The sequence below is a fragment of the Neovison vison genome, chromosome X, assembly GCF_020171115.1.
Source record: "Neovison vison isolate M4711 chromosome X, ASM_NN_V1, whole genome shotgun sequence".
Taxonomy (NCBI): Eukaryota; Metazoa; Chordata; class Mammalia; order Carnivora; family Mustelidae; genus Neogale; species Neogale vison.
The window spans coordinates 130,485,773-130,503,251 of NC_058105.1; the positions used below are offsets into that span (position 1 = coordinate 130,485,773).

General features: G+C 48.2%; 1 protein-coding gene across 11 annotated transcripts in view; it reads left to right on the plus strand.

The window, feature by feature from the left end:
- DHRSX (dehydrogenase/reductase X-linked) overlaps window positions 1–17,479 on the plus strand; it is a 231,857-nt gene that overhangs the window by 102,544 nt on the left and 111,834 nt on the right. For all 11 annotated transcript variants that reach the window (XR_006382484.1, XR_006382485.1, XR_006382483.1 and 8 more), the window contains exons 4-5: window positions 1,800–1,901; window positions 13,462–13,669. Coding sequence is in view for 3 of the 11 variants with exons in the window: in XM_044235389.1 (XP_044091324.1) it covers window positions 1,800–1,901; window positions 13,462–13,669 (310 nt within the window). In the remaining 8 variants the exon portion in view is untranslated. The remainder of the gene's footprint in view (window positions 1–1,799; window positions 1,902–13,461; window positions 13,670–17,479) is intronic.

Genomic DNA, 17,479 nt, shown 5'->3' on the forward strand with positions numbered 1-17,479 from the left:
GGCTCTCTGGTTTCTGGCTGGTTAGGAACCCTTTCCTCCAGCGATCAAAGAAAAATGATCTTCTGACTTTACAAAGATGCAGCAACAGTGCTCTCGTCCTGGAAGCTGAGCTTGTGTGTCTACCAACCCTGTTACCATCCGTTCTCGTTACTGGAAGTAGTGTAGATTTCCCCCTTTAAAAAAAAAATTATATCCTCATGAATATGTTGGGGGAGAATTTGAATGGTGTCTCAGGAATGCCTATCCAGATGGCACTATGTTCCAGAGCAATGCTTCCAAACCATCTGCGGCAAAACCCCTTTCCCAAATCTGTCACAGATTGATACCGATGTAGATGGGGAAGACATGATTTACTAGAAAAATAAAATTTAAAATCATGCAAAATGGAGCTTCCAGTTTTGCTTTTTTTAAATCATTGGATTCAGCAAACATAAAATGACTCTCGATTTTTTTTTTAAATTTTCTAAACACTGTTCTCAATGTTGGGCTGTGTCTTACAGCAGACTGGTAACAAACACTTCCCAGGATGGAACCCATCTGTAGATCTCACTCGGAGGGGCTTTGATCCAGAAACCTGCCCTCCCCAGCTCCCCCCGTATTTCTTTAGAGAAAATATTGAAAACGGGTCCTTGCTTGTCCTCAGTGGTCATGCGACTTGGCTTTGTTCTTCACACGGAAGAAGCTGGGGACTGTAGATTATCTTAAAATGTCCTTTCCAAGTGAAATCAAATATACATGTTCCAAAATATTTACCCTCCCAACCTAGTGCATGTGGCTGGCTCTCCTGTGTTGTGATTACTTTTTTTACTTATTTATTTATTTTGGAGGGGGGAGAGCGACCAAGCAGGAGGAGGGGAGCGGCAGAGGGAAAGGGAGGGAGACAGTCTGAAGCGGGCTCGCTTCTGAGTGCAAAGCCCCACAAGGCTAAAAACCGAGTGGGATGCTTACCTGACTGAGCCACCCAGGTGCCCCTCCCTCCGTGTTGTGATATTTAAAGTGCTTTACGAGAAGCACAAAACAACAAAACCGTGAAGACATGTCTCGCGCCCGGGCTGTGTGCTGCTGGTTCTTGGGCATGGGAGCTGCGTTCCCCTCTGTTCTGGGGCCTTGCAACCAACATTCAAGCGAGCATGTTCCCAAGAGCTGGTCCCAGAGACCCAAAGTGATGTCCCCGTACAAAGACCGTCATGCCAGAGGATGACCCAGCAGACTGATGTCAGCTGCAAATGGTTGGTGCTCTGAGTTCCCCTCTGGAGCTTAGAATGCCTTTCCAAACTCATTCAGTTGTTTGATGACTGAAGCTCCTTGAGGTTGTAGGTCTGAGGCTCAGACCTTCCTGCTGATTTTGGCCAGGGGCTGTTCTCAGCTCTCCAGAGCCACTGGAAGGATCTTGACCCATGGCCTCTCATAACATGGCGGCTTACTCTGTTAAAGCCAGCAGGAAGATCTCTCTCCATCCTGCCTTAGCAAGAGGGGATTTACCTAAGGAAATGCAGTCCTGGGAGTGACGTCCCATCATCCTTGCCATATAATGGAACCTACTCAAAGAACTGATATTCCATTTTTTGCCTTACTCTGTTGACAAGAAGCAAGTCACAGGTCCCATCCACACTCAAGGAGAGGGTATCATCAAGGGCATGACTCACATAGTGTCTTCGTAGGGTGCGTTTCCTGCATGGTACCTTCATCTTTAAAATCCGGTGTCCCTCTCCTGGTGGGATGGAACTTAACTTACTTAGAAACCATTGTAGTTTCTGTAGTCGGTCAAAAGATAATCCGGTGTTTCTGTCCTGTCGCAGTGGAGTTTTTATATTGCGATCTGGCGTCTCTGAAGTCCATCCGGCAGTTTGTCCAGACGTTTAAGAAGAAGAAAATCCCTCTCCACGTCCTGGTCAACAACGGTGAGTCCTGGGGAAATCAGAGCTGAACTCTGATGCAGACATGCACACCAGCTGTCCCGGGACGGACATTCTTTGGGAAATCAGGATTTCCATGGAAATTCGGGAGTCTATGTGCTGTGGTCACCAAGGCTTGGCTTCACTGTTGCGTATGGCTTTTGTCAGGGGCATAATTGATTTGAAATGTTGGTAAGCCTGATAATACATTGTATGAAGTCCATATTTTCACTGGCTCATGTGAGCTAATAAGGTATGTCATGAATGTGTATTTGGTTGGGCATTTTCACAAATGTGAAATTAATGTGGCATATTAAGTCCTCAGCACGTCCCCATGGAGGTCATCAGTATGTGGGCTCTACACCCAACTGTCTCTTGACTTCTTCCCTGTGGCCAATACTCGTCAAGTGGACATGTGGAGTCCACATCTCCTCTTCCCCTGCCTTCACCGTGCCCACCTGTCCATCTTCAACACCAAACAGCCCTGACCCCGTTCCCTTCTTTCAGCCACGCTCAGCTCTTAAGGGCATCTTGGACCCATCTTGGTGCCCGAGACATTCCTCTCTTCCCCTGCTACACTCAAGAGATGTTGTAGAGGTTCATCCAAACCCTCCACGGTGAGGAGGCAGTGCCATGAACGTGTCTGGACTGAATCCATGTAGAACGTGGGAATGGTCAGAAGTATGGCAGAGAAACACTGGTGTTGGTAGAACATCACACATTGCTTTGAGACTTGGAAGCCGGCTGGTCGTGTGTAGAGGACATAAACGATAATATTAATGGGTGAAAGGCATAGCCATCAGTCAAACCACAATACCTTCTTTCCAAAATATGTAAAACATTTGCTAAATTATTCATCTGTTGCACGGCAGGGAGAACCTTACCATTGGACCCCTGCGATTCTGCTGAGAGCAGTTGGATAATCCAGGTGAATTTCCCCAACTAAAGAGACTTGATTGACTCTCTTCTCCAAAGTCCTTTTGCCAGGGAAGTTACCCTAGTAAGAAAGCACGAGAATGATGATAGGGACATCATCTGCGGGGAAGAGGGCGCTTAAGTCTACATAGTAAGGCTACACCGTATTAGTCCATCTGATTCTGGCTTCCGGGATTCGATTGCCGTCCCTTTGTCTTCTTTCTCTTTGTCTTCACACGTTTTAATGTTCTCTGTCACATCCGTGGGGTTGGTGGGCAGGAAGGGGGTGCAGATAGGCATGCTTCTGTCCAGTGCACCTGTTTGGAATTTCTCAGTGAAGGGAAAGGTGTAGCATCTACAACTAGAGGGTCCGATGCCCGTGACCTGTTTACACATACAGATGCATACACGTAGACCTGTGACATGTGGGTGCTGGACAAGGGTACAACTAATACCAGTTCCACCTACTTAGCCTGGAAACCATGTGGGGGACATACATACATACACACTACGTGTGTATTATTAGTGCTGGTGGTGCTCGTTGGAAGGCTTGGAATGATTTTAATTTTCCTTTCCTCATGGACCTTTTCTGATATTTTTCAAGGTTTCCCGAAATGGGCGCATCTTCAATTTATTTGCAGAAATCAGTGATTTGGGATCCCTCTGTCTTGGCGCTGGTGGGAGCGTCCTTGGTCAGGGCATTCCTCACTATTATAAATGTTGAGAATTAGAATATTATGGATTGCCCCGTGTAGACACAAGTTGGCAGGACTGTGAGGGATTCAGTCCAAGTGCACATCTTCTTTCCTCAATCCACATAACCCTCAGTAATTAGGGACTAGAGCTTGTCATCCTGGAGCAATTGGTAAGCAGCAGGATGAAACCACTGTGGTGCGCTTGTCCAAAATTTGTGAGATTTTATAGACCTGTCCATGCAAGACAGGGGTCATCAGCAGATGCCCCGTGGTTCACTCTCTGTTGTTCACTTTCAAGATGACCCCAGTGGTCCTACCATGGTCCCTCTTCTTCTCTGCAGACAGTAAGCCAAGCATGCCTGGCTTGTCTAACATTTCTCTGGAGACCTCCACCCAGGGAGGCTGGACCCTCTGTACGCCATGTCTGTTTTCCTTCTAAGGAATCCCATCCATACATTGGCTTCACATCCCCCAGACTTTGCTCCCCACACCACCTTCCTCTGTGCTCAAGACCTACCATGGCTTCTCCCTGCCCCATACACATGGAGAAACAACACGTGCACTATGGAAACCCTGAGCCCTAAGGGAAAAATCTCTTGATTCTCCTTGAAATTTCTTTGATTTCTCTTGCATTGACTTGCCTTTTCTAGCTTCTAGAGGCTGTCAGCCTTCCTTGGCTCATGGCTGCTTCCCACCCCGACTGGAGTAACATCAACAGCTCCCTCTGTCTCTCTGTGATGTTTGTTTCTGTCCACACATACCTTCTCTGACTCTGAGCTTCCTGTCTCCCTCTTGTAAGGACATGTGGTCATGTCCTTGGTGTGGACAAGGGGTCTTCCCCTTGGACCACTGGGGTCTTCCAGAACGATCCTCAGCACCATGTCCCTATTCCAGTCCCATTGGCAATGTCCCTTTATCCATCTAAGGACACATATTCACAGTCTCTAGAGATCAGGATTTGGACATTTTTGGCAAAGTTACTGTGTCCACCACACTGGGCATGGGATATGGACATGTTTGGGGATGCCATCTGCCATATATGGACCAGGATGTGGATGTCTGTGGGGGACATGGTTCTGTCTCCCACCCAGGGATCAAGTCATAGATGTTGGTGGGGACATTATTCTCTTCACTATGTGGGGACCAGGACCTGGATGTCTGTGGGGACATTATTCTGTCTTGCTTATGGGGACCAGGACATGGACATCTGTTGGGACATTATTCTCTCCACTCTGTGGGTATTAGGATGTGGATGGTTTTAGGGACATTCTTCTGTCCCCCACATGGAGACCAGGGTGTGGACATCCCTGGGGACATTCTTCTGTCCCCCACGTGGGGTCTAGGATGTGGATGTCTGTGGGGACATTATTCTGTCCACTCTATGGGTATTAGGACGTGGCTGGTTATGGGGACATTATTCTGTCCCCCACATGGAGACGAGGATGTGGATGTCTGTGGGGACATTATTCTGGCTGCCACATGGGGTTCGAGACATGGACATTATTCTGTTCACTACATGGAGATCAGGATTTGGACATCCCTGAAGACATTCTTCTGTCTCCCACATGGGGACCAGGATGTGGACATCCTGAGACATTCTTCTGTCTCTCACATGGGGATTCAGGATGTGGATGTCTTGGTCATCATTCAGCCCACCACACCTACCTATGTGAGCTCAGTACTTCACAGGTAGCAACAATACAGTCATAAATGAGCGCCCTTGACCTCATGGAAGCCATTCTCTAGCAAAGGAGACAGATACTCAACAGGTAATTATTGAGTTCTTCAACCTACCCCAGAAAGTACCACTTGCAGTATGACAACAGGGTAGTGTAAATGAAAGAAAAGATGCCATCTCAAACATGATCTGCCTGGAAAGCCCCAGGCTTCTGAAGTGGCATCCCATGGAACCCAGGATGGGAGGAAGGCCACAGGGACAGATGGTCCTGGGCCCAGTGGGGTGGCAAGGGCTGTGCAGTCAGGATTGCACATGGATTCATCTCCAGCCCAGTGTGCCCAGACTTACCTTGATTACAGGAAGATAAGGCATTTCTCTTGTGTCTCTCCCCTTGGTTTGTGCATGAGTATTCCTCCTTGGTGTGTGCAATGGGAATTCTGAGTCAAGATTCTTGTGGAGATAATTTGGAGGAGTCAGCCGATGCAAACGGGGGCGTTCCAACCACAGGTCTTCTCAGAAGAGGACCCCAGCCATGGCATGGCTGGTGTTCAAGGGGGGGTTTGCAGAATTTCCCAAAACTATTTGCCCGAGACCCTCCTCTGTGATATTACCTCCTCCCACCAAGGCAACTGGTTGAAAGGATGTGGGTTCCCAGGACCACATGTATCCCATCTCCTGGAATACAGCCCCACTGCATTCCACAAACGACTCCCAAGGTCCAAGAAGAATTAGAATTTGTGCTTTTCTTCTCTCTCTCTCTTTCTCATTTTTTAATTCTTAAAATAAGACTGAGGCACCTAGATGGCTCAGTCAGTCAAGCATCTGCCTTTGGCTCAGATTAGGATCCCAGGGTCCTGGGATCCAGTCCCATATCGGGCTCTCCCCGCTCCACAAGGAGCTTACTTCTCCCTCTCCCTCTGCTGCTTCCCCTTCTTATGCTCTGTTGCTCTGTCTCTGTCAGATAAATAAAACCTTTTTTTTTTTTAAGAAAAAATAAGAGCGATCAAGATGTTGTAAATGTTAAGTACTTCAGAAGGGAAATGGTGTTTGCATTTGCTGGTTCGATGAAAATAGAACCAGACTGCCTCTTTCTGGAAGCTTGGGATCCAAGCTGAGAATTTATCCGACACAAGAAGAATCGACAGTGTATCTCTTGCAGAGCCAGCTCAGAATTTAGAGTCTATTCACATCAAAGTTTCATTTATCCAGTCTCCCATGCCCACACCTGATCACAGATAGTTTTGAAATAACTGCACGGAATTGATGATTTATCCTTGTAGGGCTTCTTCCTGTACCTCTAATGGATGCATTTCCCAATGTCAAGAATTACTAAAAATAAATATGGCAGTGGTAACCCTTGAGAAGTAAAATAACCCTGAGAAGTAAACGATTCTCACCAGGTGCATACTGATGGCATCTGCACCCGTCGAAGACCACAGAGCAGTTGAGTGAGGAGGAACATGGTACCCATTTCTGGGCGGGCAGATGCCTGAGCAGTTTTCCTCTATATGCACTTGGCGTTCCGTGGGCAAAACAGACTCTGCCGTCATCTGGTCTCCCTTCCAGGAGCACGGGAGCTGGTGAATCACCAACACGCATGCATGCGTCAATGGACTGTTGGAACCCGATGGGTGTAGACCACATCTCATCGATGCCTTCTGCTTGTTTTCCAATGTGTCTCCCTCTCCATGTTCTGCCGTGTGATGGGTTTCCCTAGAACAGAAGGCAGTTGGATGTTCTTCTGGTGGTGGGTGTTTGCAGCGCCGCTTGACGTGATTTACCGTGATCCCGGATCTACCCAAAGAGTAGGCTGAAGGCTGTGGGCGTGCATTGCCTCTCCTGCATGGGACACCTTTGTTCCTCCAAATGCCCTTCATGAGGTTCTAGGAAGTAGGCTGAGAGAAACAGTGGCTTTCCAGTTAGCCAGATGCCCCAGGAGCATGTTACCCACAGGCTCTTCCAAGGGTTGTGTGTTGAAAAGCGCTTGCTCTCAGGTGTCCTTGGTATGTCCTGTACATATGGTGGAACCAAGTGCCTGGTACTTTTCAATCAAGATCCGTTACCTGTTTAAGGAACATACTCAGTAAACACTTGGGTCCTTACCATCGTCATGGGGTGTGGGGGAAAGTGACTGGTTTGTCTTTTACGACAACATGGGGAAAGTTATTCCAGAATTGAAATGGGAATATGGAGCCTGGGCATGGGTTTCACCAATGTGTTCCCCATTGTGTGGACATTAAAGAATTACTTTGAACACACATATCTGTGCCTTCAGTTTAGACATTGTGACTGACCCACATGTGACTATAGGTTCACTATCCCCTAAGCACTCAACCCCAGTACCTGTGCCCTTGTGGGTTCATGGCCAACTAGTGTTGTCTGGAACCTGAGACATTAATTGGCCTATAGCGTCCCTCTCCAAGGCACATGGGCAGCCCTTCCCTTTTCACGTTTTACAGGCAGAATCAGAACGCTCATTGCTCCCTTCCAGAATGTTCTGTTTCCCTCGCCCCACATTTTTATATCCGTTTCCTGACTACCATGGTCTCCAGCTTCCCGATGTCTTTGGTTTTAGTAAGTGCCACTACTGCGTAAGCCAGTGAAATCCAGAGCTGGGCAAGGACAGTGGCTCTGAAGGCAGGGGTAGCGATCATTCCCCGGAGTGAAGGTGGTGTTTCTGAAGGGTTCCTCATGCTGTAGAGTGAGGCCATCATCTGGCCGTGTGCCACCAGCCAGAGAGTGCCCCCTTCTCTGTCTCCTTTGTGCTTTTCCTGTTTTCTGCAAGGCACACAACTCGGTCTCCTCCCCAGGATTAGGACATACCTTTTCTGTTTCATTGTTTTGCTCCATAAAGAACAACACCTTGTTCGACATGCAAGTCTGCTCTCCAGTCAAACACATGGATTCGTGAGCAGATACTTTTATTGTTCTTTTTCCCACTTTTCGGCCAGCAAAGGGAGATACGGAAGTCTCGGCAATGCTCACTGTCAAGGGGCAACCTTCCACAGCACTCATGTAAGGGGAATATTTGAAAAACACAATTGCAGGTCCCTGGACATAGGAGACATTCAATAAACATGGTCATATTATCATCTGAGATCAGTGATGGTCTGCACAGGCAGGTGTCTGGGACATTTTGCTTTAGAATAGAGACGGACTTGGAGATTTCTTGATGTGCGACATAATCGTGGGTTAGATTAGGATTACGATGGCTCTGGTTGCAGGCTCTGTGGTGCCGAGACTCCCCTGCTTCGCTTCCATGAGCCCCAGAACGGACTGGACATTTCCCGGAGGTGACCGACCGTATGCATGGCAGTGATGTTCTCGCTGCTCTTTAAAAGCACGCTTTCTCCAGTGATGCTGTTAACGCCAAGAATGTGCTCCAAAAACCGTTTATGATTTCTGGAGTAACCTTGAACTCGCTCTTGGCCCAAAGCGTCATGATGGTCACTTTCTTAGAGGCCGGGTCGGTGAATTTGTGCCATGATCTGTCACTAGAACTTGCATCCAACGAAGATCCGTGCTGGCATTTCCCCCCAGCTCAACCGTTGTCCCACGTTTGCCTGTCATGTACGTTATTGTAGATAATCCGTAATAGAAATGCAATGAGCTGGATATTGTAAGTCTTCAGGAGATGCGGCTGCCGTTGTCCTTCAGCTCCTGTTCCCGCCTACTGGACCCTGTGCACCCTGGAAAAAACTAATGAGTCCAACACTTCAGCCCCAAGGTCCGTGCACCTGCCCCGAGGATCGGCTGAACAGAGTCCCCTAGCCATTTTCTCTGCTACCAACTTCCAGGCACCCAGAGGCCATCGCAAGGAAGGGAGTAACACACAACAGTTACTGTGAGGCACTCGGAACTCGGAACTAGGAACTCACTGCAGAGTAACACCCCCAAATTCAGAATAATCCCCGTGGAGCCCCACATCCCCTAATCCATTATGTGGGGTCTTTTCCAATGAATCTGGATACTTAGAAGGCTGAGTTTAGTGACAGTCATTTGTCCCACGAGATGGGGCTCTCGAATGTGGACATTGATAATTTATGCACGCAGAGATATTCCAAGAATTGATCATTTAGGTACACAGGGATATTCCAGGAATGGGTAATGGGGATGCACACTATTTCAGGAACTAATGACTTATGCATGCCATAAGGTTCCAATGATGCATCGTTTAGGCATGCACCAATATTCTAAGAATTGATAAAAATGGAGATGCACTGGTACCTAAGGAATTGATAATTTAAGCATGCACTGGTATTCTAGGAATTGATCATTGACACGTGCTGTGATATACCAAGAATCAATCATTTATGCATGCCGTGATATTCCAGTGGCTACTGCTGTGTTCCAAACCATGTCCAGTCCTGGTGGCTCAAAGATCAACATTTCTATTGCTTGCAGTTTGGGGACACACAGGAATTTGGGCGGTTCTAGCTCTGGATGTCCTGTGCAGTTGGAGCCCGGGCTTTTGTTCATCTGATGGCTCATGCGGGGCTGGATGTTCCGATGTCCTTGCTTTACTGCTGGAAAGTGGGTGCTGCCCAGCACGCAGGCTCAGCTGCATGGCTGGCCAAAAATGACCTCCATGAGTCCTCTCCAATATGGTGGTCTCACAGGCACCAGCCAGTCTTCTTAAGGCAAGCTGGTTCTCCCCAGCATTCCCAGCAACAAGCTGGGAGCCGCTCCGTCTTTCCTGACCCAGCCTTGTCACGGCTGCCACAGGGTACTCATTACAGAAAGCTAACGAGTTGGTCAAGATCCAAGGGATGGAACACAGAGTCCCTCTCCCAAGGAAGCAAGTATCAAAACCACGTGGAGACTGGTTTACAGGTGCGTTGAGCTCAGGTTCCCTCTCAGCCAGCCTCGTAGAAGCCGAGTGGTCATGAGGCGCCACGTTCCTCCAACTGGGAATCTTATCATTCCTGTAGCTCTGCTTTTCTGGCTTCCTTACGATGAATAAAATAGTCAAGAAAATGGCATCACCAGGGAGATGTTTCCCTGTCCTTGAAATGCCAGACTTCACATCCACTTAAACCCATGGGTGCCAGGTGCCCTTTGGGAATGTTTTCTCCACTGAGTTGAGTGACTGTGGATATTCTTAAATACACCTTTTATTGGATCTGTGAGACTCACGTGGCTTTGTTTCCTGATGTATGGGGGTCTTCTTCCTGTAGGTCTGCACAAGGGATGTTTTATAGTAAGTAGCAAGCTCAGGGGATCTATTTTCAATCTGTTGGACGTGCTTTCAGAGGGCTGGGCATTCAGGGACGTTGAAAAAAAATCACTTAGCAGGTGTGTGTGGGATAGAGGTCATGGGCTCTCATTTCTACCTCTTTTTTTTTTTTTTCATTTTATTTTTTCATGTTCCAAGACTCATTGTTTATGCACCTCAGTTATGGGCTCTCATTTCTACCTTTTTTTTTTTCATTTTATTTTATTTTTTCAATGTTTCAAGATTCACTGTTTATGCACCACACTCAGTGCTCCATGCAATACGTGCCCTCCTTAATACCCAACACCGTGGCTCACCCAACCCCACCACCTCCCCTCCAAAACCCTCAGTTTGTTTCTCAGAGTCCACAGTCTCTCATGGTTCATCTCCCCCTCTGATTTCCCCCAACTCCCTTCTCTTCTCCATCTCCCCACGTCCTCCATGTTTTTCCTTATGCTCCACAAGTAAGTGAAACCATATGATAATTGACTTTCTCTGCTTGACTTATTTCACTCAGCATCATCTCTTCCAGTCCTGTCCATGTTGATGCAAAAGTTGGGGATTCATCCTTTTTGATGGCTACATAATATTCCATCGTATATGTGAACCATATCTTCTTTATCCATTCATTTCTACCTCTTTAATGTGACTTACCACCTTCCTGCACCCAAAACAGTATACTGTGCGGTGAACCCCACAGCCTGGACTGGACATTTCCTTTGCCTTGAGCACCCCACAAGTGATAAGCTTGCATGGGGGCAGGATGTGTGGAGCCATGAATGCACAGAATGCATCCTGCGTGTGCATGGGTGTGATGGGGCATGCATTGTGGTCTATGTGGGCAGGGAAGGATCCTGCAATCCAGCAGGAAAACTGTCTGCATGTACAGAGAAGCACAGAGAATTATACATAGAAGTGCCTACGCACACACATGTACATTTGCAAATATATACCTGTATGTCCCCGTAAAAGACATATCAATACAAATAGAAACAGAGATGCAAATACATCTACCCAGAGAAAGGGATACACCTCAAATCCAAGCATGTACAAATACACACAAATAAGTAGGCATGCCTGTGTGCATGCACATTGTACACAAGTACAGATTCATTTGCAAATTCAAAATACACACACCCAGAAACTTGTGGGAGTCCTGCACAAATGGCCATTGACATGTGTGCTTTACCCATAAATACATATGTGAGCACATAAGGTGGGAACACTGAGGTGTATGCAGATACCTTTGCTCATTGCACTGTTGGGTGTTTACCCTAAAGATACAAATGTAGTGATCCGAAGGGGCACGTGCACCTCAATGTTCATAGCAGCAATGTCCACAATAGCCAAACTATAGAAAGAGCCTAGATGTCCATCCACAGATGAATGGATAAAGAAGATGTGGTATAGATACTCAATGGAATACTATGCAGCCATCAAAAATGAGATCTTGCCATTTGCAATGACGTGGATGGAACTAGAGGGTATTATTCTGAGTGAAATAAATCAGACGAGATTGGGTGCATTCAGGGTGGTATGGCCGTAGACAGCTGAGCGAAATAAATCAACCAGAGAAAGACAATTATCCTACGATCTCCCTGAAATGAGGAACTTGAGAGGTGGCAGTGGGGGGGATGGGGGGTAGGGAAGGAAAAAATGAAACAAGATGGGATCGGGAGGGAGACAAACCATAAGAGACTCTTAATATCAGGAAACAAACTGAGGGTTGCTGGGGCGAGGGGGGCTAGGGAGAGGGCAGTGGGGTTATGGACATTGGGGAGGGTATGTGCTATGGTGAGTGCTGTGAAGTGTGTAAACCTGGCGATCACAGACCTGTACCCCTGGGGCAAATAATACATTATATGTTTAAAAAAAAATACCTTTGCTCACACACTTATAAATAGAAGCCCATTTTCACCCGCCAACGCACGCACGGATATTTTTGCATAAATACATCTAGTACGGGCATTCAGATATGCCTGAAAACATATAATGCATATGTTTGTGTGTGTTTGTGGTTACGTGGGCACGTGTGTAAATGCACATGAGCACTTCCAACATAGGCAAACATGCAACACATGCATATGCATATGCAACAAAGATACTTTTGCAACATATGCAAACATATCTATATCGCACACCTACACCCGTACACAACACGGGTACGTAGGCAAACAAGGACGTCCGTGGACTTCCAACAGATGTCCACGGAGCCATGCTGGGCTGCTGTAGGACACGGACCGATATGGGCCAGGCATGTTTCCTGTTTACATCCGGGAGCCAGCATCCATGGCAAGGACGTGGGGAGGGGGCATTAACTGAGTTTTGTCCTGGTGGGGGTGGAGTTTATGCGTGGTTGAGCAGAGCTTGCTTTCCAGGAGTGGCTCCAGGGCGTGCACTGGGGTGGGCGCCCTCAGCCCATAACTGAGGTGCATAATGAGCTTGGGGGGAGTGGCGGAAGCAAGCACAGAGCCGATGAACGTATTGGTGGATTTTTATGGATGCGTTTGTGGAATAACAGGGCTGGAATGGGGTCTGGGGTACGGGGACGGCCGGGGTGCATACCTGGGTCAGCGTTTTGGGCAAAGCACCCTGAAGAATGACCCCATTTCGGGGATGCCCGGTGAATGGAAGGGCATGACAACATGAGTTTGGGGAACTCGGCTCTGGGCCTCATCCGCCCTACCCTGCAGATGCAGGACATCAGCATCCTAACGTGTCCAGGATGATCCTCCTACAAGGGAGCCTTTGTCTGTGCAGACAGCTGTTCTGTCCGAAAGAATTAACTTCCCGGGGCCGCAGGGAGGCACCTTTTGGTGATTCAGGACATTCTCATGTTCTGCCAGATGCTGGTGTCTTAGCAGCTTTGCAGGTGCATCTGGACGTCTTGGCGCCTCTCCCAGTGCATACGAAGCAGCAGGAACCTCAGGTCCAGGATGGCGACATGGCAGTGAGGACCAGAGCCCATCCTCCTGGCTGGTGCCCGGCCCCGTCTGTGGGACGGCTGTGGAACGGCTTCCCCATCTCATGTCCTAACTCTCTCTGAAACCCCCTTTGTTCCAGCTGGAGTAATGATGGTCCCTCAGCGGAGAACCAGGGATGGATTTGAGGAGCACTTTGGGCTGAACTACCTGGGCCACTTCCTGCTCACCAACCTCCTCCTGGACACCATGAAGGAGTCCGGATCTCCAGGCCGCTGTGCGAGGGTGCTGACTGTCTCGTCGGCCACGCATTACATCGCGGAGCTGGACATGGAGGACCTTCAGGGCAGGTGGGTGCTCGCGGGCGGCCGTCCAGGGGCTCAGGGGTGCCCGTCAACAGTACGAAACCACCAGTGTAGACTCAGGTCTGTTATCAGGATCAACCCTAACCCTAATCCTAACCCTAACCCCATGCCAACATTTTGTAGGGTTCTTCATGCCTGAGTCCCCAAACACGTTTTGTTTTTGGCATTTTTCTATGGAGGTTTAATTGCTATAGCACCATAATCAAGTTTGTATCTCAATAGTATAGTTGTTATGTAGCATTATTTATGTGATAACATTATGATGTCGATTATAGTTGCTACATAATAGAACATACGTTACATTATGGAACTATAATTGTTACATAACATGTATGTATAACATTACAGTGTTGTAATTATTGTTACATAATGTAAGTTATAACATAATGTAATTATTGTTATATAATATACATATGTTATATAACTATAATGTTATGTAACATATATAACATTATAGTGTAATTATACATTATTTAATATAATTGTAATTATTATATAACAGGTTATAACATTATGTTATAATTGCTTTGTAACATTATACATGTTACAGCATTTCATGGTTATAATTGTTACACACTGTAACATTGTATATTTGCAATGTTATAATGGTTACATAATGTGACATTATATATGTTAGAATGCCATAATGTTACAGTTGTTACGCACTGTAACATTGTATATATTGCAATGTTACCATGTTTACATAATGTGATATTATACATGTTGTACCATAATGTTATAGTTGCTACAGAAGTGCCAGGTGTCCACGGTAATGATCCACTAGTTGCGTGTATCCTGAAATAATCACACGAAGTACATTGAACGTCCGCCATCATCAAATCACACGCATCTTATCCTCGGGCAGCTTAGCTGTGTGATGTTATTATTATTATTTTTTTAATTTATTTTCTTGGGTAGAAAGAGGAAAGACCGAAGTTGGGCACGCGGTGGGTACCAGAAGTAACGACACATTCTCCTTTGTTTGCAATTGTAAATAGAACCCACTAACCCCGTGTGGTGCGTCCAGGTGACTCCTGGTGGCGTGGGACGCACCACATTCTGATCTGTGTCTCCCGCTCTCTCCTCCTTCGGGGCAAAAGAGGCCCCGCGTGTGAGTGGGGTGTGTATGTTTGCATGAGTGCTGCCCTCACTCTGCACGGTGTAGACACCCTGTTGGAAGGACCTGGATGCGTGGTTGAGCAGAGCTTGCTTTCCAGGAGTGGCTCCAGGGCGTGCACTGGGGTGGGCGCCCTCAGCCTCCAGGCCTGCAGATGCGTGGAAGGAGGGTGGCCGGGCTGTGCACCCTGGGGTGCTTCCCGGTGTCCCGTTCTGGCACAGCGAGGGGCCAGCTGCCTGGAGAGCAGGGCTGGGGTCTTCGCAGGGAGTTCCCACTCATCTGGTGGCCACCCTTGGTCCTACGTGGGTGCGTGGGTTCTCTCCTTGTGGCTCTAGGATCAAGGTGAGCCCTCACTGGGATTTTCCCTTGGAAGCAGGAGGCAGGGAATGTATCTGTGGCTCCTGGGGACAGGTGACTTCCTGAAGAGGGCCTTGGGCAGGGGGCTGGCTAGGCACTTGGGTCCCTGGTCAGCCTTGCAGGACCAGCTTGTGCACAGAGGAAGCAGGTGAAGCGAAGGCATGTGGTTGGGGGATAGCTGTTTCCCTGAGGGGCTGCTCCTTTGTGGTGCCCTAAGCGAGCTCAGGGATGGTCTCTGGGTGCACCAGTGGGCAAGTATGAGCGTGTGTGAGCACGTGGACACACGTGTGCAGGCATATGAGTGCGGCTGTGCCCTCCTCTGTGCTTTCTGCAGGATTGAGTACACATGTGTGGGCGTGAGCGTAGGTGCGAAGGTCCTTGCAGCTTTGTGTGCAAAAAAAAAATCAAAGAACAGGCACTGAGCTCCGTCACTTTCTTTGATAAATGTTAATTAAAAGACAACGAGGCATGCCTGGCTGGCTCCATCACTTACACATCCAACGCCTGGTTTCGGCTCCTGATTTCGGGGTCGTGGGATCAAGCCCTGCATTGGGTTTTGCACTCAGTGGGGGTCTGCTTGTCCCTCTGTCTCTACGCCTCCCCCCTGCTCTCTTACTCTCTCTCTAAAATTAATAAATCTTTAAAAAAAAAAAGAGAGAGAAACTGAGACCACTCAGGATGCAGTTTTTTGGAGTGTGGTCCCCAGGCCAGTTTCTTCCACATGCCCAAAAACTTACTAGAAATAAAGACCCTGAGACCACCCCGCAGACCTGCTCGGCCCAAACGCTGGGGGTGGGGAGCTGGGCAGCCAGACTCTTAACAAACCCCCCGGGAGATTCTGATGCACGTTAAAATTTGAGAACCACTTGGGCTTAAAACACTCTGCTTTCCTGCGTGAAAAGACTTGATCCTCGGCGTCCCCCTGATGTAAACACTACCGGTCATTAGCGGTAATTGCCAAGACCGATTTGCTGAAAATTCATGTTCTTCCAAAGGCGTGAATCACTATATCATAGTGATTGCAGAATCCAAGTGGGCTGCTACGCCCAGGAGGGTCTGTGTGCTCAGGAAGGCTCTGCCGGAAAACTCCTCTGCTTGAATACTTTCCCCGGGGGGGGGTGGGGGGAAGGTGGGTGGAGTCTGTTGAAACTTGTTTGTCGTCAGTGGAATTGACTCCTGAGGAAATGGAGAGCTTTGTCAGAAAATGGTTTTGGTTTTGCGGAAGGAGGTAAAAGTATCATTTAGTTTAAAAACACATGTATAAGTATTTATTGGTATTTTATATGTCTGTATGAGAGAGAGAGAGAGATGGGTTGATTTGATTTAAGGAATTGGCTCCCAGATTGGAGGGACCAACAAATCCTAAACCTGTGGGGTAGACCAGCGGGCTAGAGATGCATCTAAGAGTTAATGTTCCCATCTTGAGCCAAAATATTGATAATTCAGGGAGAATTTCCAGGATACAGTCTTGAGGCCAAATTCCTTCTTCTTTGGAGGAGACCTCCACTGTTCCTTTTTGGGCCTTCAACTGATTGGATGAGGCCCACCCACATTATGGAGCACATTATGGGCTTCACCCCAAATCTACGGATATCTGTGTTAATCCCGTCTAAGAAAATACCAATGTCTAGAGTGGTGTCTGACCAACCCCTGGGCACCACTGCGTGACAGGCTCTAACCCCTATCTGCCCCACTCCCCGGCTTGTCTAGGTGCTCAGCCTCCTGTAGCCATGAGCCGCCCAGGACCCAAGAGGTCCTCATGGAGTCTTGTCTGAGCTGCCTCAGCTTTGGTCCTGCCCTGAGGGTGACCGCTCTTGGAGACGCCCATTGCACCTCCGCTGAGGATAGTTCACGCTCTACTTGTCTTACGAGCCTCACCTCTTAGCCCATCCGAAGCCCGGGGCAAGGAGGGACATGGCATCATGCTGTCTTCTTTCCTCCACCACGAAGCAGGCGACTGGCCCTGTCCTAGTTCCCGTCCTCAGGACAGATGAGGGTGCTCCCAGGTGCAAAGGTAGCAGAACCTCATTGACCCAGGAATGGCTGCTCCAGGGGTCACTGACAAAGATGCTCCTCCAGGTAAAACTGATGAGTGGGTGTCCGTGCATCATGGGGCCTCGTCCACCATGACCCCGCTGAAGACAGCAGAGCCCCCCCCCATGCAGTCTCCTTCCAGAGGGCAAAGACACCCTCCACATGGGATCTTCTCCCTGCAAAACATTGGCTTCTTGGGGCTCCTGGGTGAGTCCGTCCATGAAGCACCTGCCTTTGGCTCAGGTCACGATCCCAGGATCTCCGCGGAGCACGGAGCCTGTTTCTCC